The sequence below is a fragment of the Rhincodon typus genome, unplaced genomic scaffold (assembly GCF_021869965.1).
Source record: "Rhincodon typus isolate 14 unplaced genomic scaffold, sRhiTyp1.1 hic_rhity00000730, whole genome shotgun sequence".
NCBI lineage: Eukaryota > Metazoa > Chordata > Chondrichthyes > Orectolobiformes > Rhincodontidae > Rhincodon > Rhincodon typus.
Window position 1 is genome coordinate 24,695 of NW_025966368.1, and position 25,306 is coordinate 50,000.

The 25,306-nt window shown below is 37.8% G+C and overlaps 2 protein-coding genes across 2 annotated transcripts; one reads left to right on the forward strand and one right to left on the reverse strand.

Moving 5' to 3' along the window:
• The first annotated feature begins 348 nt into the window (after window positions 1-348).
• nip7 (NIP7 nucleolar pre-rRNA processing protein) lies at window positions 349-7,017 on the forward strand. Its single transcript, XM_020510024.2, has 5 exons — window positions 349-483; window positions 1,984-2,070; window positions 2,367-2,505; window positions 2,684-2,824; window positions 4,359-7,017. The coding sequence occupies exons 1-5, from the start codon at window positions 428-430 to the stop codon at window positions 4,476-4,478; spliced, it is 543 nt and encodes a 180-aa protein (XP_020365613.1). The 5' UTR covers window positions 349-427; the 3' UTR covers window positions 4,479-7,017.
• A 5,324-nt stretch (window positions 7,018-12,341) lies between these two features.
• Window positions 12,342-24,612, reverse strand: LOC125488413 (dipeptidase 1-like; the record flags this gene model as incomplete). The annotated part of the gene is made up of 4 exons (XM_048621524.1): window positions 12,342-13,228; window positions 16,229-16,364; window positions 19,920-19,995; window positions 24,528-24,612. Coding segments are annotated over 4 exons (465 nt in total), but the record flags the coding sequence as incomplete, so codon positions are not given.
• Between the last annotated feature and the right edge of the window lie 694 nt (window positions 24,613-25,306).

The following is a 25,306-nucleotide window of genomic DNA, read 5'->3' on the forward strand; positions in this document are numbered from 1 at the left end:
GGGAGTTATAAATCGATTTAATCAAAAGACTCATGCCCGATACATTTGATCACCTTGTTTAACATTAAAATTTCATTTTAGATCCAAGATAACATTCATTTCTCACTGCAAACGTGCCCAGTGTAGTATATATATTTTTTTAAAAAGTGTTTCTACATTCCTCCAGTTCCCACCAATTTATGGATACAGCGAACATGGAAAAGAAACCTCCAATGGTTTGAGAAAGCGGCGATATTCAGCACCGACCTCTCAAATTAAGGATGTTATTTCCGCCGCCCCCCACCCAAGATGCTGAAACATGTGAAGTTATTTTCTGGAAGGTTTCGGTGATGTGGAAGAAGTCAGCCCTGTGGTCGCCCTGGTTACGGTCGATTCCGGTCCCGGTCGGTTCCGCTTCCGGTTCCGGTTCGAGCGCGTGGGTCCGGCGATGCGGCCGCTGACGGACGAGGAGACCCGGCTCCTGTTTGAGAAACTCTCCAAATAGTGAGGCTGGCGCTGGCGCGGGTGTTGTACCCGAGTATCCCGGTGCTGCGCGGAATAGCTTGTCTTGGCTCTGGGTCCCACTCTCGGTGCCTGCTACGGGGGTGGGGAGGATAAAAGGCAACTGGGTGAACCCAGAGAGGCTACCTGTTGGGGCTAGTCTTCCTGAGTCCATGTTAATGTGGATATCACAGTGTGGAGCTGGAGGAAGACAGCAGGCCAGGCAGCATCAGAGGAAGGGTCCTTTCCCGAAACGTCAGCTTACCTGCTCCTCTGCTGCCTGACCTGCTGTGCTACTCCAGCTCTACACTGTTATTTCTGACTCCAGCATCTACAGTTCTTACTATCTCCTTGTAAATATAGTTGTTATCTGTACACACACACATCACAGTGCAGTCATGTACAATTCTGAATCACCTTTGGAGTTTTAATAACGTGACTCAGAATTTGGGTCCAGGACAGGCTGGTTGTGGACAAGGCAAAATCAAAAATAATTTATCAGGCTTAGACTTCAAAATGACACCGTTTATTATGCTTTCATACTAAATATGGCTGTAGGTAAATCTAGACTTAAAAGGCTCAGATCTTATGGTTACATTACATAAGCATTAATCTGCTTGATGTGTTCATGTGCTCCCAAGCGTCATTGTGCGGTGGTACTTTCTGTTTTAACTCTCCCTGCTCTGTGCTATCTGTATTCAATGATGCACAGTTCTTTGATATCATCAGGTTGCTGTAAGGTCATGTAGCTCTAATGCAAAATAAACTTGCACTTCCAGGTTATGCACTTCTGGTTTATGATATATTTATTGTTGGGGAATTGTTTTTTTAGTTAGAACATACACATTGTTTGGGCACTGTAGAGATAGTTGTGCTGTATCTTACTGTGGTATCTGATCTAGGAATAATTAATTTTGAAAGTCTTGAAACAAAAAAAGTTCCCTTCCCAGTGTTGCTGGAAAATCCTGCCTGTATGCCAGATGTAATTTGGTGTTTCTAAATTGGAAACACTGAGCCTTGAATTAAATACTTAAGTGTAGTATTGTTTTGGGTTGGAATTCATGTGTGCTTTTCTAAATCTTTCCCAATTTGAGGATTATTAAGGGTTTTCTTTGGCATGATTCCTCTGGTCCTCAATTGCTTGTAGTCATAAGTGAGGAGCTCTTGGTCATTTAGTCACTTTACTGGGCAACTACGTTTCTGTACGAAGTGTTTGTTATCATGCGGTCATCTTTGGTATTAAAAAAAAGTGTGGAAAATTTCAGAAGATCAGGCAACACTTGTGGGGAGCAATAAAGTTAAAGTTTCAGGTCAAGTGATGTTTCATCAGATTTTTGATGAAGCCTGACCAACTGAATTTTTATTTCGGATTTCCAGCATCTGTATTGTTTTGCTTTTGTGTTAATCATCTAAGTACTGTTTGTTAAATTGAACACTAAATTTGGGACACAAAAGTAAGAAAGCATTTTAAGCTCTGCCCTTATTTTGTTTGACTAATTTTAGCATTGGAGAGAATATAAAGTTACTGGTGGATCGGCCTGATGGAACCTACTGCTTCCGCTTACACAATGATCGTGTTTATTATGTAAGGTAAGCAAGGCAACAAATTTTTAATCCTGTGCCCTGGTTTTGAGCAAGTCAGTGATTTCATCTGAGGTATACCGAAGGTTGAGGAAGTGTGGGAAAATCCTTTTTAGTACGAAGGAAAGATGAAAGAATTTGAGTGAGTTTTTGCTGAAGACCAGAATGAACAGTTGTGAATGTGTACTACATAATAACTATGATTAAGTGTTTCAAAGTTTATTTGTACAGCACTATCTGGAAGGGGCACTGTAATGGAATATCGAATTCGATTTAGCTGCAATTTGTTTTACTGTCTCTTGTAGTGAGAAAATCCTGAAGTTGGCAACAAATATTTCTCGAGATAAACTTGTTTCATTCGGAACCTGCTTTGGAAAATTCACTAAGACTTTAAAATTTCGACTTCACATTACAGCACTCGACTATCTTGCTCCCTATGCCAAGGTAGGTGATGTCGTTTACAATGAACCGGTAGATGCATCATTGTAAATTTAGTGCTGTTTTAGTATGGGCAAGGTTGGATCTGTATTTCCTAAATATTAGAATGTGCCTTCAAACTTTATCTTGTGTAACATTCTAAAATATTCAAATGTATGAGATAACTTACTTTTTAAAATTTCAGTACAAAGTGTGGGTGAAACCAGGAACAGAACAATCTTTCTTGTATGGAAACCATATTTTGAAATCTGGTTTGGGCCGAATTACCGAAAATACATCCCAGTACCAAGGTGTAGTGGTTTACTCAATGGCAGACATTCCGTTGGTAAGTGAAAGGATTGTTTGCTCTTTATTAATTGGTGAGGCATAACCATTCTGCTAGAGAGGGTAAATTAGACAGAAGTGATCTTGAGGCACAGTGGGAAGCAGCCATGTTTCTGCAACGGAAGTTCTGGATTTTAAACTGGATTGGTGACAGTTTGCTGGACAGGCTGTGTGAATCAGATTGGAATCAATAGCACATGGTTTGATCCCTGTTTTGATTGGGGTGATTTGAAGTTTGCCTTCATGACCTCAACAGAGCTTGTGTCACTGTGGGTCGGACATGCCTCTGGATACAGAGCTTAAGAAGAATCTAGACAAATTCTGACATGATATACCAAGGTTCACTTTGTTTTGACAGATGTAATTACATTTGACATTAATTTTCTAAGGTTTAATTTTCAATCTAAATAAGGCAAGTTATCTCTGTTATGAGTAGGCTTCATTACAGCTGCCTATCCACATGAACCTAAAACAATTTTTGTTGGTATAATTTATCCCTTCAGGCTAAAACGGACAGTGTAAAATAGTTTTCTCAGTGTTGTTACATCATGGGATAGCAAGCCAAACCAAACCTGTCTCACTGTCACTGGATTCATAACAGAGTGAACTTAAAACATAAAATGACCCAAAAATTGCTCAGCTGTTTCATGTCAGCTTTATAAATAATAGATCACGTATACCAAAGTGTGATTTTAAACACAAATTAACAATTTGTTCTTAAGTATGTAACTCTAGCGGAACACACAAACTATGAGACATTCTAATTAATGTCTACGATCTGAGCCCAATATTCTTTGATCAATAACCTCCGCTTTCCCACTGACTATATCTTGCTTGAATTCCAAAGTCAGAGGTTGTGGGTCAATGCAAACAGCTTCAATAGTCTTCCATAATTATTCAGCCACTTCATACAGACTCGGGTCCTCTTCTCAGAGCATTCAACAATTTGAAAACGGGATTGAAATCAGAGAGCAAAACAAAAGCATCTTCTGGAAGCTTTCAAAATATAAAACTGCCTGCTGTTCAAAATCTAGTCAGAACCAGTTCAGTCTAAGTTTTCTCTTTTTTTCTTCAACATTTTCTGTAGTAGGTCCTTCCTTGATTGACCAACATCCAACCAGCTGTCAATCTGACCATTGCAATATCTCCGTGTCAAATTGTCTGTAGTGTCATTTGTGCAGTAATTAATCTGCATTATCTTTCCAGGCCAATACCTCATAATAAAATCTCTGTTTGTACTCTTTTTTATGTTTCAAACAAAAGCTCCTATTCAAAGGTCAATTCTCAATTTCAACTCTCATTTCCAAATGAAAAATCATAAAGGTAAAATAAAAAATAGTGATGGTCTCAACAGTGTTTAATAATAATATTTATAGTCAAATTATCTTCAAGGCTGTATTGAGAATCCAAATGTTAATATTTGTTATTTATCCTTGGTTCTGGCTTTTTAAACACCATCAGGATTCTGATGAACTGAGCCATAGTTAAATTATATAACGTACAGCTTTTAAAACATTTTTGACTTATTTCTGAAGGGCTTCGGAGTTGCTGCAAAATCAACACAGGATTGCCGGAAAGTAGACCCTATGGCAATTGTTGTATTTCACCAGGCTGATGTTGGCGAATATGTTCGGAACGAGGACACTCTGACATAACTCATCTTGTCAATCATATTAAAAGACTGTTGTTCTCAAACTGAGAACATTATTAACATGGATTGCTCTTTACTAACCATATTCCTTTGACATCTTCACAAGGAAATGCACAACACCCAATTTTGGTGGGGAAATTAAGTGAATTCAACAAGCTTTTCTGTAACCGTATGCTTGCAAGATGATATCGTTTGTAAACCTAGCAGGTTATTAGTTCAGAATTGTAACAGTTGTACACAAGGGCACTTTCTTGTGAAAATGTTGCTGGTGTTTGATCCTGTTTCTTTGGTTTTAAATTATATTGAAGTTTCAGGTAATGGAGTAATTTAATAGATTTGACTTTTGATAATCCTCAAATCCAACTTGTTTAATTGTGAAGAATGGATTGTCTTCAAGGACTCCATATGAGTTTCATTCGTGGGTAATTTGCATATTTCAATTGGAGGGTATTGAAAACCATTTTGTTATATTTGAATTATTGTTATTAAAAAAAACTGCTCACTACTTGCTACCAGATTATCTCTCCCTAAATTGTTAACTATTATTTTGTCACCTGCTTTCTTGTTTTTACAATGTAGGTCTAAGTTCAGTTGATTAAAGGAACTAATTAAATTTAGTCCAATCCAGAGAAGTAGGTTAACTGGACTTTTAATATATTTTCCTGGTGTTATATCTCACTGGGGTACTGTGGTGGAAATGAAGCTTTACTATTCGCGGAGATATTACCCAAGCTGAAGATGGTTTAAAATATACAGAATTCTCCAGTTTACCTGCCAGAACCACAAACCAATTCACTACTTGTCAATCAAAGCTGCATTTGCACACAATCCTTTGGCTCCAGTTTGTCTGCAACCATTGCTAAAGCCACAGCTGTGCAAACCATGAGTATCATAAAGGGTACCAATTTACTTTCAAGCCAGACAGCAGTCCTTGCCGTCCCTGCTTTTAAAACCGTTCTTAACTCATTTCCATGCATAACTTTAAAAATTGCAAATAAAAACACATATTCTTTACAAGAAATTGTTGTCAGCGTTGATAATGAGTGTTGCAAATATAAACTTGTAATCCTGTAATTGAAGCCGTCTGCTAACAGCGGTGCTGCAGTTTCAATTTTGCATGTAACAGTTTTTTAAACTGTTACTGCTGAAACATCTACGCTCAACTGTTTTCTTCCCAAATTTCTGTCAGTTTTGTTATTTAATACAAAACAGCTCTTCTTTCGCATTCAGCTTTTCTTCTGTCCTGGACCGCTATCCATTACTTCCTTGTTTACCCAGCTTTTCATTTCTCTCTCTCTCTCTCTCTCTGGGCTTCTTCTCCAACTATCCGCTCACCCACCACCTCCTACCCTGCCCTGCCTCCACCCCTGCCCTGCCTCCACCCCCACCCCTACCAACTTCAGCATAAATGCCAGTTTCTCTAAGCTACTGACAGTTCTGACGAAGGGTTACTGGATTTAACTGCTTTCTTCCCACATATGCTGCCAGACCTGCTGAGTTTCTCCAACAATTTCAGTTTTTGTTATTAAATACAATTTGCTGTTATATAAATTTTATATCTACGTGTACTGCTGGTGAACCTTTTCAAATGCTGATGTTCACATTTTATAATGAGCACAGCTTTGAGCCCATCACATCTTATTGGTACACTCTTACCAATAAGGCACTCCAGCAACATCTCTTGCAATTATAATGCACAATATTGTATTATCACTGGTGGTCATGCCTTCGGTTGCCTTGACCTTAGGCTTTGTAGACTCCTAACTACCATCAATTTTGAAGATACTGCTTAAAATCTTGCCCTTTGATCAAGTGTTTGGTCACTTGCACTAGAATTTCATCATATTGTTTAGTGGCAAATTTTGCTAGTTTCTGTGTAATCCTACGGGAAGTTTTTAATGATAAACGTGGATCTGAATTTGTACTAAATTAAACAATATAATCTTTAAATGGGGAATTAATCTTTGAAGATTATCCCTCAAACATTTCAAAACCCATCTTTTCAAATAAGGGTTTTACATCAATATACTTAATCTGTTCCATATTAGCAAGTGTCTTTGCAGGTCTTAGTTGTAAGTTGCATTGGGACACTTCTTGCATGAAAGTCAGTAGGCTAAGGGAGTGCTGCAGCGTTGGATATGTTGTCATTTGGATGAGTCATCTGCTGTCTCAAACAATTAAGTCCATGATACCATTTTGAAGATGAACAAGCAAGTTCTTGCTGTTGTCTCAGCCAATGCCTATTTCTCAACCAGCATTTATAAGATGGATTTTTTGCTCATTATCACATTGCTATTGTAGGATCTTGCTGTGTCCTTATTGGCTGCCACGTTTCCTATATTTCAACAATGATTATGCACTGGTGTGAATGAAACTTGAGCAAAATGAAATTTCAACTGTGGATGTATTTACTCATTCCTCCTGGACCTTCTGTCTCTGGGTGAATTCTCATGCATTGGTAATAAGCTGACTTACTTGGTTTAAATCTCACCTCTTTTCATCCTGGAAATTTGTACTTTATTAAACTAAATGTACACTGCCAACTCATTTGAGTTTCTCTTTTTTTTAATGCATGAAACAGGATTAATATCAGTCGACAATGGGTGGCTTTGAGTTCTACCAAAAAGGAATGAGGGTCATTAATTTCTTGCTAAAGATTATCGTATTCTGAATCTCTCAATATTTCAGAGACGCTGAGCTTGGAGCAACAAGTAGCATGGTTAGTGTGAGGAAATTTTGCCATAGTAAGACAGGGAAGCTAAGTGAATATATCTAGGAATTTGGGTCAAAAGAGGAAATGTGCAGAGGGGGAAAGTGGTACTTTAAGTAATACTTGCTGTAGATAGTAAACTTTCCACAGTGATAGGTGAGTGAAACAGGTTAAAAGGTGTGGATCAAGAGGCCTATGTGCAATGGGACCAGATGTGGAGTGTAAAGAGTTGACCTCAACTAGAGTTGCAGACTGGCACATTCCATTCAGGACTACATGCTGCGGGAAGTACTAAAGTTTGGGACAGTTGCTGCCAATACAGTGGGGAAAGACCGCTGTCAAAGTATAATGTGGGTCCATTCAGTTCTGCTTCCAAAAGAGCTACCCAGCTTGTCCCACTTTCCAGTCGTATTTCCGTAGCCCTCTAACTTCATCACTTTAAAATATAAATCTTTTGAAATCTCCTACGGAATCTGCTTTCACCACTCTCGCAGGTGGTGTATTCCAAATCCTGAAAACTCTGAATAAAGAAGTTTTTTCTCATCTCACTCATAGCTCTCTTGCTGACAATCTTGAAATTATAATCCCTAGCTACTGGTACCCCTAGTGTGTAATTATTGATAATTTTTTATGAATAAACTATATTTTTGCCATAAAAAGCAGTAGCTACAGAGGTAGGAGGTGTACTGGTAATAATTTCCAAGAATCCAGAGATTCTGAAAAGGCCCAAGAGGATTTGCAAAGCTACCAACCTAACAACCTAATCAAAAAGGAGGGAGACAAAAACACAGGGAATCATAGGCCATTTAGCTTAATATCTAATGTTAGAGATTATTAGAAAGGATGTATTAGCAGAGCAGTTAAAAGTACATAATATAATGGAGAGTCACCGTGAATTTATGAACAGGAGATCATGCCTGTCAGATTTATTAAAATTCTGGAAGAGGTAACAAGCAGGACAGAGAAGGACGGGCCAGTAGATGTAATATATTTGGGATTTCTAACAGGTGTTCTTTAAGGTACTGCGTATAAGGCAATTTAATAAGTTAAGAGACGTTAATGTCATTATCAGCATGGACTGGCTAACTGATCAAAGGTCTAGTGATAGGATTACAGTGGCATTATTGGATGGCAATCTGTAGCTAGTAGAGTGGCATCAGTGCTGGAGCCACAATTATTTACAATATATATTAATGACTGGATGACAGAAATAAATGTACTATTGCCAAATTTTAAGATGACAAAAATAGATAGGAAGACACATGGTGGGAATGACAGAGTATACGGAGGAATATAGTCAGATTAGTGAATGGACAAAAACTTGCAGTTGGAATATAATGTGGAAAAATGTCAGGTTATGCATTTTAACAGGAAAAATAGAGGAGCTAGATATTTAAGTGGAGAAAGCTGCAGCACAGAGGAATCTTTGCATTAATTACAAAAAGATAGCATACAATTCCAGGAGGTAATAGCAAAGGCAAATAGAATGTTTGCATTATTTTCAAAGGTAATGCAGTATTTTAAAAAAAAGGTCTTGCTAAAACTATACATGGTACTGATTGGATGACGCCCAGAATACTGTGACAACAAGGTGCAGAGCTGGATGAACACAGCAAGCCAAGCAGCATCATAGGAGCAAAAAGGCTGACGTTTCAGGCCTAGACCCTTTTCTGATGAAGGATCTAGGCCCGAAACGTCAGCCTTTTTGCTCCTATGATGCTGCTTGGCCTGCTGTGTTCATCTAGCTCTGCACCTTGTTGTCTCGGATTCTCAAGCATCTGCAGTTCCTACTATCTCAGAATACCGTGAGCAGTTTTGGTCGTCCTATCTAAGGAAAGATAGACTGGCATTGGAGGCAGTCCAGAAAAGATTCACAAGGCTGATCCTGGGTTTGGAGCGGTGTTCTTTGATGAGAGGTTGAGTAGGTTAGGCCTGTACTCATTGAAGTTTAGAAAAATAAAGCCACTCTTAAACAAACGCATATGATTCTGCGGGGGCTTGAGGTGTTGTTTCTCTTTGTAGGAGGGTCTAGGACCAGAGGGCATAATCTCAGACTAATGGATTGCTCTTTAAAAGATTAGGACAAATTCCTTCTCTCAGAAGATAGTGTTTCTATGGATGTGTTTACTGCAGAGGGCTTTTGAGGCTGTATTGTTAAGTGTTTTCAAGGCTGTAATGCACAGATTTTTACTCATTAAGTTAATTGAAAGTTGTGGGGAAAAGACAGGACTGTGGAGTTGAGGATTATCATATGAACTCTGATTTAATTGAATGGCAGAGCGGACATGATGGGTCGAATAGCCTATTTCTGCTCCTACATCTTATAAAATTATTTGAGCTGCAGGCAGTCCCTGAGTTATGAATGGGTTCCATTCGTGAGTACTCAAGTCGATTTTGTACATAAGTTGGAACACAATACAGTGCAGAATAAAGTAACTTCGTAAGTATGAGCAAATGTTTGTGTGTCAGATCTTTAAAATTAATATTAATACAGGATCTCATTCTTAAGTACAAACTTTTGTAATTTGGATGTTCATAAATCAGGAACCGTCTGTATATTTAAAATTACAAATATTTGTTGTGCAATCTTTTACCACATGAGGGCTCCAAATTGCTTTTGCAAACTTGAGCTTTTCACAGCAGTATTAAAACTCAAACAAATTAGGAGCAAAAAATAGCGCAATAAAAGCTGAAAAAACTCAATTTTAGGTAGTATGTATGAGTAGGAGTAGAGTTAATGTTTCAGGTCAACAGCCTTCCATCAGAGCTGAAGAGAAATAGAAATGTAAGGGTTTTAATGGTGGTGCAAGGTAGGGGATGTGGCAGGAGGAACAAAGAAAATTCTGTGATAGGCTGGAGATCAGGGCAGATTAAATAATCAAAAGATTTCATGATGCAAAAGCCAAAACAAATATTGATGTAGTGAAGAAACAAAGGCTGTGTTCAAATGAGGTGAAAATTGCTACATTATGCCATCCAAATACAACACAAAGGGATATAAAAAGAAACAAGGAGATGATCTACTCAGTTACAGGAGTCCTCACTGTATGCTTGGGTTTTATTTGAAGGGCAATGTAGTTCCATTAGAGGTAATTCAGTGGAGGTTCACAAGATTGATTCCAGAGATGAGGGATTTGTCTTATGAAAAGAGAATGAGCAGTTTAGACTTGGACTTTCTGCAGGTTAGAAGAATGAGAGGCGATCTAATTGAGATTTTTAGATGCTGAAGGGGATTGACAAATTAAGTGTCAAAAGGATGTTTCCTCATGTGGGCAATCTAAAACAAGAGGTCATAGTTTTAGGATAAGGGCTAGCAGATTTAAAACAGAGATGAGAAATTTTGTGAATCTGTGGAATTCAAAGTGTAGTGGATGTTGGGTCATTGCGTAAATTTGTGGAGGACACAGACCGATTTTTAATTAGTAATGTGTTGAATGGTAATAGAGAGTGGGCAGGAAAGTGGAGCTGATGCCAAGATGAGATCAGCAATGACCTTTTCCCCCTAAGAATAATGTAACTATGAGGATAGGGACTGTAAAAGTATTAAAGTCACCTCTGCAACTCATTGGTGCAATTTCTCCCATAAGGAACCTGGAATAAGGTAGGAATGGGGACAGTAACAGAGAAATGTGCGTTTCATACCTAGCAACCAAAATATGTAGTATACATGTACAACACAAGACAACACGATGAACACACACCCCTGCTATGAACAATGTAAGGGAAGACAATGTGACTCAGAGGCATCAGGCAGGATGTTGGAAGTGGTTGCAAACATTATGGCACAGACACAGATTACAGGTTGTACCTGCTAAGCTGAACTGATTTGAAAAAGACACAACGATGTGAGTAAGAGGAAATTTTTTGTTTAGTTACTCAAAATGTTAGTGGTGAATGTGAAACAACATATTTCACAACAGCGTATGTTGCAGACCCTCTATACCACTTTTTGACTGTTGCATCATGAAATCTTATAGGATACACACAGAGTATGAATGTTTTTTTCCCTTTGTTATGTGGTATTTCTTGAGCATTGGCCTATTGAATATAAGACAAAACGAAAAAAATAAGTGTCTATTTTCACCAGTACTCAGTTTCTATTCTCAGTTCAGATGAAGGACATTGACTTGAAATGTTTACTCTGTTTCTTTCCACAGAAGCTACCTGACCTGCTGAGTTTTTCCAACTTTTTGTTGTTCTTATTTCAGGTTTCCACCATCTACAGTATTTTGTTTTTGTACAAATTTTTACAATCTATTCCCTAAGTATGACTTTCAGTACCAACCCTCTAGGTAATGATAATGCTTTATTTGATTTTTTTAAATAGCCCTGATCATCTTTGGTAGTAATGTTAGTGATTTGTGTTTCTTAGATACCTTTCCTGTTCTGCTCCATTCAGACCAAAATCTAAGCAGCACATGACTTTGTCATTCTTTCTGCCAAATTGTACCACCACACACTTGTCTATATTGAAATTCATGTGGCATTTGCATGTCCATTGGGAAGTTTAACAGTAAAATTTAATAATGCCTTACTGTATTTTGTCATAGTCTTCTTTTGTATTAACTACAACCAAATAAGATTAAAGTAAGATTCAGGACATGAGGAGCCAGTTTTTTTCTTTACAGAGATTCTGTAGTACATTAATTTTGTTAGCGATTGAAACAGATCACATTAACGTTTAAGAATAGATCAAGTAGATGGTTGAAGAAAAGGAGGGTAGAGGTATTAACATAATTATATGAGTCATGAAATAATCCTTCCTTCTAAGTAATATTTATTGCCTAAATTATAGAGAGACATTTACACAACATGAAATAGACCACCATCTTCATCTGCTGTAATTTTATAAGCTATGTTTGTTTCTTAAAGTAAAAGGGAGAAATGTAATGTTCAGAGATAGTAAGAACTGCAGATGCTGGAGTCAGAAATAACACAGTGTGGAAACGGAGGAACACAGCAGGCCAGGCAGCATCAGAGGAGCAGGAAAGTTGACGTTTTCTTCAGAAGAAGGGTCCTGACCCGAAATGTCAACTTTCCTGCTCCTCTGATGCTGCCTGGTCTGCTGTATTCCTCCAGCAACACACTGTGTTATATCTAATTTTATGTTCAGATTTGTTTTCAGATGCAAGTTCTAACTCAGTGTAGAGCCTTGAGTTTTGATTGACCACTTCACTGGCGTTTAATGTTGAAATTCCAGGTACTGTTGCAACATTTCAGTTTGTACATTCGTGTGCAAGAGAGAGGGAGGAATGCATCATTGAAATTGTCCCTGCCCTCCACAGGTACAACTGTAATACTGAGAGACAAAAGTAGAAATTGCTGGAAAAGCTCAACAAGTCTGGCAGCTTCTGCGGAGAGAAATCAGAGGTAACATTTCGGCTCGAGTGACTCTTCCTCAGAACCTTATACTTAGAGACTCCGAGTAAAGCTTTGTGTGGGTAGAAAGGGCCAGCTTGTCTGGTTGCTGTGAAGAAATTGCGGGTGTGTGTTAATTAGAGATATAGTGTTGCACAATGTAGGCTATACGTTTCTCTCACTACAATACCCTGAGTAACTGTGAGGTATGCTTAGCCAAAACCAATCCATGTTTTATATAATTAAGATATGAAATAACTCAGTCATTGAAAGTATCCAGATAATGGAAAATATGTTAAAATTGTGTAAGAGATTAACATTTTTCAGGGACCTCTACTGAAGTGACATCCATCTTTATTCATACCTGTTTTTGCACAATTTCTGGCAATGCTACAATGAGTGAGTGGGAAAAGGCCCATGAAAATTCTGCCTCTAAATTTTCTTTATATTCAGTTTTTTTGGGGGGAAGTTGCAATATTTAAGGGTTACTGTGGTACCTCCATCCTTTTATTTAGTTCTTACACTAATGTATAATATACTAGGTAAGTTAATGTGACAACTGTAGGAAATAACACCAATGGAGTTCCACTATTTTTTTGATTCTGATAGCCATAGGCAGTTCTACATTCATTCTGAACCTGATCATATGGGATAGGCTCATCAGCACCAGAAGAGTTGGACTTAACCTAGAAAACAAGCAGAAACGTACATTTGTTAACACATGTAGTCCATTATTATTCACAGCTTGAACATTGCTGAAAATAAATATCACGTTAAAAGCTTTTCATTTTCCACAAATCATGACTGAAATGTGAGAAAAACAACTTTAAAAAGGAAACAATTTAAATGGCATGAGAAAAGGAAGCTAATTGGTTGGTCTATAGTCAACACAGTTAAAACTTTTTGCTGCATCTTTGTTTTGGTAAGATCACAGCAGATCTGATCGAAACCTCAAATCTGCATTCGTGCATATTTTGCTATTCTTTTACTCCTTTGCTTGACAAGAATCTATTTGTCTCTGCCTTAAAAATACTCAAGAACTCTGCTTCTACCACCTTTTTAGGAAGTGAGTTCCAAAGACTTATGACTGTAAAATGGGAATTAAATTACCTGTTCTCAGTTTTAAATGGGTGACCCTAGATTTTTAAATAGTGACCCCTCGTTCCACATTCTCCCATAAAAGGAAACATCATCTCCACAGCTACCCTGTCAAGATTCCTGAGGCTCTTATTCAATCAAATCAACTCTTACTCTTCTAAACTCCAGCAGATACAAGCCTAGCCTGTCCAATCTTTCATCATAAGCACCTCTCCCCATTTCAGGTATTAGTCTAGTAAGCCTTCTCTGAATTGCCTCCAAAGCATTTACATGCTTTCTTAAATGAGGTGACCAGTACTGTCCATTGTATTCCAGACGTGGTCTCATGAATTTCCAGTATAACTGAAGCATAAACTCACTACTTTTGTATTCAGTCTCCCCCTCAATAAATGAGAACATTCCATTCACATCCCAAATTATTTGCTGTAACTGCACACTAACTTATTGTGATTCATGCGTGAAGACCTCTCAGATCCCTTTGCATCTCACAACTCTGGATTCTTTCAATATTTAAATAATATATTTCTTTTATATTCTTCATGCCAAAATGGACAATTTCACATTCTCCCCATATTATAGACCATTTGCCGCATCTTTGTCCTCTCACCCCAAGCTATATCTTTTGGTAAAACAAGGTGTAGAGCTGGATGAACACAGTAGGCCAAGCAGCATCAGAGGAGCAGGAAAGCTGATGTTTCGGGTCTGGACCCTTCTTCAGAAAATCCTACCATCTCCACATCTTTTGGTAGCCTTGTCCTTTTCTTAACTTGCAATCTTACCTATCTTTGCGCTATCAGAAAATTTGTCAAATCGTTATATAAATTATAAATAAGGTCCCAACAAAGAGCCCTGTGTCAGACCACTCATTAGATCCTGCCAACCTGAAGAAGTCCCATTTATGCCTATATTCTGTGTCCTGTTAACCAGCCAATCTTCCATCTATACCAATTTGCTTCATCCTATACAATCAGCTTTGTGCAAGTCTTTTTAAAAAAAGTGAATTTACGCACTGTCATCTTCCCAATTATTACTTTTTCTCTACATCAACAACTTGAGAATATGCTACAAGAATCTCCAGATGTCATTGTGCTACTATTGCAACTGAATGGTGATTCTCCCCTGTTCTTCTTCCTTGGTGCAAGTTCAATAAACAGTCTTTCATTGTCAGATAATTTCTTGACCAGAAACGTATCATGAACAAGATTAAATTAACTAGTATCCAGTCATGTAGATGTGATATTCTCTGGATGAGCACCTGTCTTCATCCTGATGTGGCATTCCACTGGTAACCTTTCCTTTCAGTGATATGAGTTTTGGATACTGTCACTAATATTACTGTTTTCATTTCAATTCGTAGAAGTTTGGTTCCAGACCAGCTTTCCTGCCTGTCATTGCCCCCCTAAACTATTTCAAAAGACCAACTCAGTGAGACTTGCAAACTATCTATGGTGCTTGAATTTGTGAACAATGGACCTTTGGGGCAGACGATACGGTTGAAAATACATACAGTCTTGAGGTTAATACTTCTGGCTAAATGTTTCTGCTAATAATGTTGGGAAGTATTTTAATTAATGATATTGGAAACTGTAAAGACACTTGTTAGGGATTGGGTTGTGGTGAAGATATAGAGATAAGGCTTACTGAAGATGAGATTCTAAAGCTGTGTTATCACTATGACCTCTGTAGTTATCTATTAGTGGTAGACAAAAAAGTCAGACTCTCTACAGCATGGAGTGTGCTGCTTTGTAGCTAGAACGTCATTTAGAGTTTAAATACAGTGTTTACCATTACTAAGCAGTCTGGCCTGAGCTTGTGTTAGACCTGAAGAGCTCACATTAAAACCTAATACAACAAGAGCCACTTGACTCCTAACCATGTCTTAGTTTTGATCTAGACATTGACATAAAGCTAATTGCCACTGCAAAGATGGGAGTAGTTGTTCTCAAGGCACTAGTTGACCACTTAACAAAACTGAGGTTCATGAGAGTCAAGGGAAAAATCCACCAGCTATTGGAGTTAATGTCACAAAGGATGAAAAACAGTGTTTTTTTAACTTCATCTCAATTAATCCCAGCATTCCATCTCACAGCTATAGGATGACCATGTGCTCATTCATCGTTTTACTCCCAATTTATCTCTTTCATTGAAATATTTGACTTTGCTGCTAATTATTTTGGTGTATGGACAAACTGATTGTATTGGTGTGTGGGACAAAATAATCTACTGGGTTGCTATAAGAAAACAATACATCAATGCTAATGCTTCTAAATTTTTTGCATGAGCCTATGGCAAAAGAGCAGCAGTGATAAAAAGTAGTATGCTTGCTGAAAGATAAATTCACCACACGGTGACTCAACTTGTGAAAGCCGCTGCACCAAAGTGTCAATAAAATAACCGCATTGAGTGGAAGTTATTTTGGTTTAATAGTTCCAATTTAACTACGGTCAGTGTGGGGGTTGGTCAATTGGTTCAGTCTGATGCTGAGCTCCAGCTAGTCAGCATAAGAGCCAGGTATTTTAAAGGTAAGTTTCTCAAAATAAAGGTCATGAAGACATTTTTTGAAGTCGTGAATGCTAAGTAATCCTCACCTGTTCCACTTGCTCAAAGACTCGTAGGAAGTTTCCTCCAAGAGCTGCTTTCACATCTTTATCAGTCCAATTTCTTTTCAGTAGTTCAGCTACTAAATCTGGATAGAAGGAGACATCCTCTAAACCTTCAGGAAGTCTTCAAGTGAAACAAAGAAAACTGTAATCAGGTCACTTGATGGTGTGGTAGTTCAATCAGGTCATACTTGCTGTTGACATGCATGCATATTTTCCAACCAGGGTAGAAAGTTTTTGGCTGATTTTCCCCCTACCTAGCCTAGGGACATGAAGACCATCTGCAGTGTCCCTGTTGCTTACCACATCCCCGGAAATTGGATTGTTCTCTTTATGCCTCAGTATCACGTGAGGATGTGTCCATATGCACCTTACAATGAAAGAGCTGAAAGCTAATCAATTCAATGCTTATATTTTTCAACAATGTATTTGAATAATTTATGGACAAAAAGGAACTTATTATTTTTCCAGCGAAAGACGAGGCTATTTAGGAAACTGTCATAAGGCAGTTTTAAGAAAATATCTAACAGTAAAAGATCCCCTAGGAAACAGTGACCATAACATGGTAGAATTTAGCATTCAGTTTGAGTGTGTGAAATTTGGATTGAAACAACTATGCTAATACTAAATAAGGGTAAACACAGAAGAATGAGGACTGGAGTGGACAGGGAAAGGAGTTTAGCAGAAAAATTGGATGAGAAGAAGTGGCAGGTATTTAAGAAGATAGTCAAGATTCACAATGAAGATGTCTCCCAACAAGGTTACAGGTAATGATTGAGATCCACAACATTATAAGGGGCATAAATTTTTCTCTGTAGTAGAGGGATCAATTACCATGGATTAAAGATAAGGGGCGGCAGGTTTAGAGAAGATTTATGGAAAATTTCTTTCACCCAGTGGTTGATGGGTATCTGGAACTCGCTGCCTTAAAAAGTAATAGAGCTGGGAAGTATTACAAAATTTAAGAAGTATTTCAATGAACACTTGAAACATCATTACATAAAAGGCTACGGGCCAAATGCTGGGAAATGGGATGAGTTGATAGGTGCTTGAGGACCAGCACAAACATGATGGGTTGAAGGGACTCTTTCTGTGCTATAATACTCTATTATTCCATAAGGGTTCTAGGGAGTGGATAATGGTTAAGCAATGAAGTTAAGGGTAGTACCAAATAAAAAAGAAAATAATTAAAATAGAAAGCTAGAACTTCCTTGATTGGATTAAAAGGAAGAGAGAGGTCAAAGTGAATATAGGGCCCTTAGAGAAAGAGATTGGAGAAATAATCATGGGGAACCATGAAATGGCAAAGGAGCTGATTAAATACTTTGCATTAGTCATCATAATAGAAGACACCATTATTACTAACAAGTAGAAAAATGCTAGATAATCAAGGGAAAAAAGTAGGAGAAGAAATAAATACATACCTAGCACTAGAGAAAAAGTACAGGGAAATTATTGGGGCTGAAAGCAGATAAACCTCCTGGACCTGATGGGTTACATGATAGGTTTTCAAAGGAACTGGCTACATAGAGTGCACTAGTTGTAATTTCCAAGAATTCTTAAATTCTGGAAGAGTCACAGAGGATTGTAAAACTGCCAATGTTTTATTTAGAAAGGGAGGGAGACAAAATAATAGGTCAGTTGGGTTAATATCTGTTATAAGAAAAAATGTTAGTCTATTATAAAGGATGTAATGGAAAGAATCTATAAACATGTAATATAATCAAGCAGAGTTAGTATGGTATCATGAAGAGGAAATCATGCTTCACAAATTTATTAGAATTCTTTGAGGAGGTTACAAGCAGGATAGATAAAGGGGAACTAGTATGTGTAATATATTTGGATTTCCAAAAGCTACTTAATAAGATAAGAGTCTATGGTTTTGGGGTAATATATTAACATGGATTGGAGATTGGCTAACTAATAGAAGACAGAGAGTTGGGAGAAGGGGTACATTTTCAAGATAGCAACCTGTGACTACTGGAATGCCACACTGATCAGTGCAGGGGCTATATTTACTTACAATATACATCAATGGCTTGCATGGAGAAAGTGAATGTACTACAGTCCAGTGTGTTGATGACACAAAAATAGGTAGGAAGGCTAGTGGTGAGGATGACACAATGAGTGTCCAGAGGAATATAGACATGTTAATGTGCTAAAATTGGCAGATAGAATACAATGTGCGGAAATGTTAGGTTAGGAACTTTGGCAGGAAGAACAAAGAAGGTGAATATTATTTAAATGGAGAAAGACTGCAGAAAGCAGTGGGCACAGTGGGATTTACAAATCATCATGCATAAATCACAAAAAACAAGCATACTAGTTCAGTGGGTAAGAGGGAAGGTGAATGGAATATTGGCCTTTATTTCAAAGGGAATAGATAATAGAAACAGAGAAGTCTTGTTAAACTCTACAAGGCATTAGCTAGATGACAGATTAGAGTTTTAGTGAGCAGTTTTGGTCCTATTATCTAAGCCAAGATATATTGTATTGGAGTTAGGCTGGAGAAGGTTCATACATTGATCTTGCATCTGGAGGGATTTCCTTTGATGAGAGGTTGATTAGGTTGGGCTAGTGCATATTAGAGTTCAGAAGAATGAGAAGTGATCTAATTGAAACATAAGATTGTTTTGGGACTTGACATGGTAGACGTGGAGAGGTTGCTTCCCTTTTTGGGAGAGTCTAGAACCGTAGGATAGAATTCAAGAGTAAGGGATCACCCATTTAAGACAGAAATGAGGAGGAATATCCTCTTTCAGACAATCATGAAATTGGCATTCTTTCCTGCAGAGGGCTGTCAAAGCTGAGTCACTAAGTATACTCAAGATTGGAACAGATAGATTTTAAATCAGTAAGGAAATCAACCATTCCATAGATAAATCCAGAAAGGAAAGATGCAGATTATTAGATCAGCCATGATCCCATTGAATGGAGGAACAGACTCAATGACCTACTTCTACTCCTATGTCTTATGGTCTTATTCTCTTCTTGCTTCAGAGGAGCACTTTACACATGGCCAATGGTATTGAGAGATATAGGCTAATCATTCCAAGCACCAATGGATACAGTCTCAACTTGTGTAATCATTCCTTATAAGATAAAACCCATATTCCAGAGATCAGTTGAGTAAATCTACCTGCAACTGTTTATAAATCAACTATATCCTTTCTTGTATAATATGAGCAAAGCTCTACACACTAGACATGTTCTCACCAATACCTCGTACATTTGTTGAAAAACATCACTACTCTTAAAGATCCCTTGCAACAAATAACAACCTTCCATTTACCTTCCAGATGACTTGTACTTGAAAGCTAAATGTTGGTGATTCATATAGCAGAACACTCAGATTTCTATGCACTTTAGAGTTCTGCAATCACTCTCTATTTAAGTAATGTGCTGCTTTTCTATTCTTCCTACCAAAGTGGATAAATTCGCATTTTTCCACATTATAATCCATCTACCAACTTTTTGCCTGGTCAATTAACCTATTTCCCATTGAAGACTCCATATGTGATCTTCAAAACTTACTTGCCTACTTATCCCTGTGTCACCAGCAATCATACGTTTGGTCCCCTCATCCAAGTCATTGATGTGCCTTGCAAATAGTTTAGGCAGATGCAAATGATTTACAGATTAGTAGAAGCGTAGTAGCTAGAGTGATATCAAGTATTACCTTGAAACGCCATCGTAATCACCACCAAATCCTACACTCTGGTAACCAGCAATCTTTTTGATGTGGTCAAAATGATCTGGAGAAACAATTTAGAAGTCATGACTTTGTTTTTAGCAATGTTTGAACTGCATTACAATAAATGTAACAGTTGAATTCAAAATTTGAGAAAACTGAATGTGATGTGTTAAAGCTTCCTGCCAGATACTGCTGATGAAATCTCTGCCTGGAGTAACAGAACTGTGGGACGACTATCGCTACATAGACTGCAGCAGACGAATACAAAAATAATTAGACATGTAACCAAATAAATAAGCTGATAAGTGATTTAAAAAACCCCAGAAAATAACTGCTTGAGTTAATAGAAAAAGGTTGACATAAAATTGTATTTAATCCTTGCAAAGACTTTATGATCAATATTTAAATTTAAATGTTTCATCTGTATCATGACACCATTACAACAGAAAATAGGATAAAATATTAGAATATTTTTGTCTTTATTCACTTAAAATTCAAACAGGCCCAATGTCTCTGTTATGCTGTTTTAAAATATATTAATTTAGAAAAAAAGTTTCAAAAAGGGACAAAACTGGACATAATTATGGCATTGAGTCATATATTGCTACAGCATGGAGACAGGATATTTGGCCCAAACTGGTTCATGCTGACTAAAATGTCCATCCACACTAACCCCATTTCCCTGCACTTGGCCCATATCCTTCTAAACCTTTCCTATCCACATTTGTCCAAATGCCTTTTAAATGTTGTTAATGTACCCGCCTTAGCCACTTCAGCTGGCAGCTCATTCCATATGCATACCACCCACTGTGTAAAAAAAAGTTGCCCCTCAGGTTCCCATGTATTCTTTCCCCTGTTACCTTAAACTGATGTCCTCTAGTCCTTGGTTCCCCAACCCTGGGAAAAAGACTGAGTGCATTCACCCTATCCACGCATCTCATGATCTTATACATTTCTGTTAGGTGCCTCGTCAGTCTCCTACACTCTAAAGAAAAAGTGTCTGTTAAGTTAAAATTTTAAAAATGCATCTTTTTAGGGTGGCCTGAATGCATCTTTCAGGGGGCTGGTTAGGCTACAGAGAAAAACAAAAGCAAAAAATCTCTGCATGCTTGGCCAAATTTCAAAATGCGGTCATGAAGAAGGCATTACACATAATGTTAGCATATACAATGGATGTGATGCCTCTTTCAGACATCCTGTATGGTTAACTCTTTATCTGAGGCAAAATGGTGTCAGATGTACATTAGGCAGGGCTTGGGCATGGAGTCAAGATTGGAGTTTGTTGTCCTGTTCGGTATGCGAAAAAACAGATAGGACGGGGTTCTGTTTCACCTCCACTGTCACAATAGTCATAATGGTGTAGTAAATTATGCTTCAGTGATTGATTAAACTTCATAATTAATTTCATGAGTTAATTTATTTAAAACAGTACAACTTATTACAAGTTATGAAGCAGGCATTGCAGCAAATCAACTGTTTTTTTTCTGCTGATAGAGGGTCATTTGACCTGAAATGTCAACTCTGATTTCTCTCCACAGATGCTGCCAGTCCTGTTCAGCTTTTCCAGCAATTTTTGGTTTTGTTTCTGGTTTTTCTGCTGTTTGCAGACCCAAAGCACACTAATTGCAATGCAGAGCCACAACATTGTATATGCAAAAACATATATTCCTTAAAGATGAACTGTCTTAAAAACAAAGCAGACATTTTACATTCCCCTCCTATCCAAAAGAAAGATGCTCTATTTAGAATAAAAACTGAGTCCATTGTTTCTGTAATCTGTAGGAAATCAGTTCAGATTTCGTGACAGTGATTTTGTTTGGAGGTGTAGTTGATTTCCACAGTCATTAGTGATACTATCCGTCATTCCTGCTTGTTTTGTCAAATTTTTCTTTCATGGATTGCAGTTGCTGTTCACTGATCTAATTCACTCTCAAGCTATTTGAATTGTTCAAATATTTTTAGCATTTACAGTACTGTTCTGTAAGAAATGCCAGCTCATTTTAAAAGCTTCTGGTTTTACACTCTGCATTTTCTAACTCTGTCAAAGTTTTAGTCTTCTGTTGATCTGATTTTTTTTATTAATAACCTGCTATAATAACTGGCCAGCCTTTCAACTTGTTTTCCTTTTTGTTTTCTTGGAAGTCTAGACCTATTCCACTTGTTGCTTCAGGTTGTTGGTTTTCTCTAGGTACCGCTTGAGTTTTTTTTCGCAGGAATATCATTACTGGCATTAATTTCTGCTCAGACTATCTCATGTGAAATATGCAGCTCCTTGTTGTGTGTGCTGTTTTTGCAGGTCTATCATTTTGTCCAGCATTGCTTTGAATTCAAGCCAATGTTTCTGTAACTGTTCTCGTTGAGACAATTCATTGTAAGTGTGAGCAGGCCCAATTTTCCTGAAAACAACGACCCTTTCATTGGATTGATGATACACAGCTTCTAGTTCCTCCTGCTCCCTTCCTTTCTCTTTCAGCTCTTCATTCATTTTTGTGAGCTAAGCAGAGGTATCCCATAAAGACTTCATTATTTCAGAATTAGTATTTTCAATTTTGGATTTATCCTGGGCAAGTTGCTCAGTTTCTTCCTTCTTGTACTTTCATATCTGTCTCCACAGCAGAGAGTTGAGATCTAAGCCTCACTAAATCAGAATAAAGCAGTGTTTTCTGCAGGACATTGTGAAACATTTATTAACCATTCTTTGACTTATGTCTACATCATCAGATTCTGGTTTGTTAATTACTCCATGTATACACCTCTGATGGGACACAAAATGGTCTTTATTGGAGTTTGAAAGTATTCATTGTGCACAGCTTGTCTGGGTCCATCCGTGGCTCATTGTAGCCATCCTTGTTCTGTTGCATTGGCTCTGCCAATGGGCTTTTCTGCCACATGCCTTGCAAAATTGATTGAATTTTTGGGCATTTTTGGTGCATGCAGAAGGCCACACCTTCCACGTCTTCCTCTGTTAAATGTACTAGTGATTGTGCCAACTGTCAGGTTTGTACTTAGGACTAGGAAGCTTGGTTGACTAGGCTACATACTTAATCCATCCTTCAGTAGCACTTCGATGCTATAAATTCTTGGGTTGTTTAGTAAATCTTTCTAGAAAGCTTCCAAGGAAGAGGCAGTGGGAGGGATGCAATCACCAACTGAACAATTCTATTTGCTAGCTCCCCATATGAAAAATCACATAATGAGCCGTTTTCTCCAAACCTGCTTATCTAGTGGTTTATGGATGTTGTAGGCTTTTGTATAAAAGGAATGAATTCTGTTCAATGGATGCAAACATTTAATCTGAATCCGAATTAGTCTCCTACTGTGGTTCATATCTTTAGGGAGTTATAGAGTCACAGAGATTTACAACACAGAAGAAGGCCCATCGCGTCCATACCAGTCAAGAAAAACTACCTAACTATTCTGATCCTATTTTTCAAGCACTTGTCCATATGAATTGGCATCACAAATACAGACCTAAATACTTCTTAAATGTCATGAGGGTCTCTGCTGCTACCTTACAGGCACTGAGTTCCAGGTTCCCTCTGGGTGAAAAAAGTTTTTCCTCACATCTCCTCTAAACATGAGATACTTAAAGGTGAACTGTCTTAAAAGCAAGGTATACATACAACAGAGATAACAAGGTGTAGAGCTGGATGAACACAGCAGGCCAAGCAGCATCATAGGAGCAGGAAGGCTGACGTTTCGGGCCTAGACCCTTATACATACAACACATGACTGGTGTGTTCCTCTACTCTCACACAAAAGCAAATTTAGTTTCTGCTATTCAGAAAGTGGCATTGTCAGCCAAAGTCACTGTACTTTTGTGACTGGTGCTCATGTGAAATCAAGTAAGCTCTGAAAACCTGCACTAAAAGGAAAAAATTACTTTCAATCTGATCTTTAGACTTTTGTTTTAAATTGTGATTGGAACACATTTTGTTTTTTCTTTTTGTCTTATTACACTTTTATCCTTCAATTTCAGCAGCATTCTTTCCTAAGAAATGTTTACCATTTAAAGTAAATTTTCCACAAAATTAGAGACTTGATACTGTACCTACCGCAGCAATATAATATGGTTAATACAAAAGAAAAATACTACAAACATTGGAAACTTGAAATGAAAGTAAGAATTTCTGGAAATGCTCAGCAAGTCAGACAGCAGTTTTGGAGAAAGAAACAGCATTAACTTTTCAAATCAATGGCCTTTAATCGGAACCCCTGAAACAAGCATATCTTTTGCTCCTTCAGAAAACAGCATGAACACAACAGGCCAAATGGCCTTCTCTGTGCCATAACCCTGAGTGATACAGAGTGTTAGAACTGCAGAGCTCTCTCCTACAGAAAGCAGTGGATACTAGGAGAATTAACCATTTTAAATCTGAGATGGACAAACTTCTACCAGCCAAGGGTATTAATAGATATAGATCTAAGGCGGGCTAGTGAAGTTGAATCCAGATTAAGCAAGATATCATTCAATAACAGAAAAGATGTACAGCCATTGCCTGATCCTATAGTTCTACGTTAAACTCTCGTTCAATAGCAAATGTTTATTTTAACAAAGACAATTTAACTTGAGAGCATAATGTAACTACTGACCTGCCACATCGGAAAGTTTAGCTGTAGGCTTGCAGGTGACATAGTCATTGTAGAAGTTCACCATCACAATGCCTCCCTTTTCACTCTGTAAAGTGAATTCAGACACAGAAATCATTAAACAGCTTGAGTAATGTGCACACCATTTCTTATCCACAGTAAAAAATTTGCATTAAGAATTCAAGGTTTTTGATTCTAGCAACAATGAAGTTCCCCCCAAACGCACTGACAGAGCACTTAACCACTTGACAGGGAAAGAATGCAACTCACTACCATCTTCTCAAGGATGACTACGGATAGGCAACAAATTCTGGTCTTTTTGTGATTGCCAAATCCTGAGAGTGCATTTTATAAAAGGTGGTGTACATGTCCTGTGGAATATGAATTTAGGACTTTTTGTAGATATCCAGAGAGTGGAAAATTTCATGGTATTTTACTTTTCCAAAGTAGGATTCTTTTACTTAAGTTTCAACCATGGCTCATTTGGTAGCACTCTCATTTCTGAGTCAGTGGGTTGTAGTTCAAGTCTCACTCCAGTGGTTTGAGCACAAACAAACCTAGGTTGACCCTACAGGGTTGTTCCAGAGGAGGTATCTCTAGATTAGCTGTTAAACTGAAGCCCTGTCTCCTGTTTCAGATGAATATGAAAGTTCTCTGACAGTGGTTTGAAGAAAGACAAGGGAATTATCCTGGAGTTCCATCCAAAAGTATCCCTCATTCAATGTGACTAAAACAAATGACCTGATCATTACCACACTTATTTATGAGATCTTGCCTTAGAT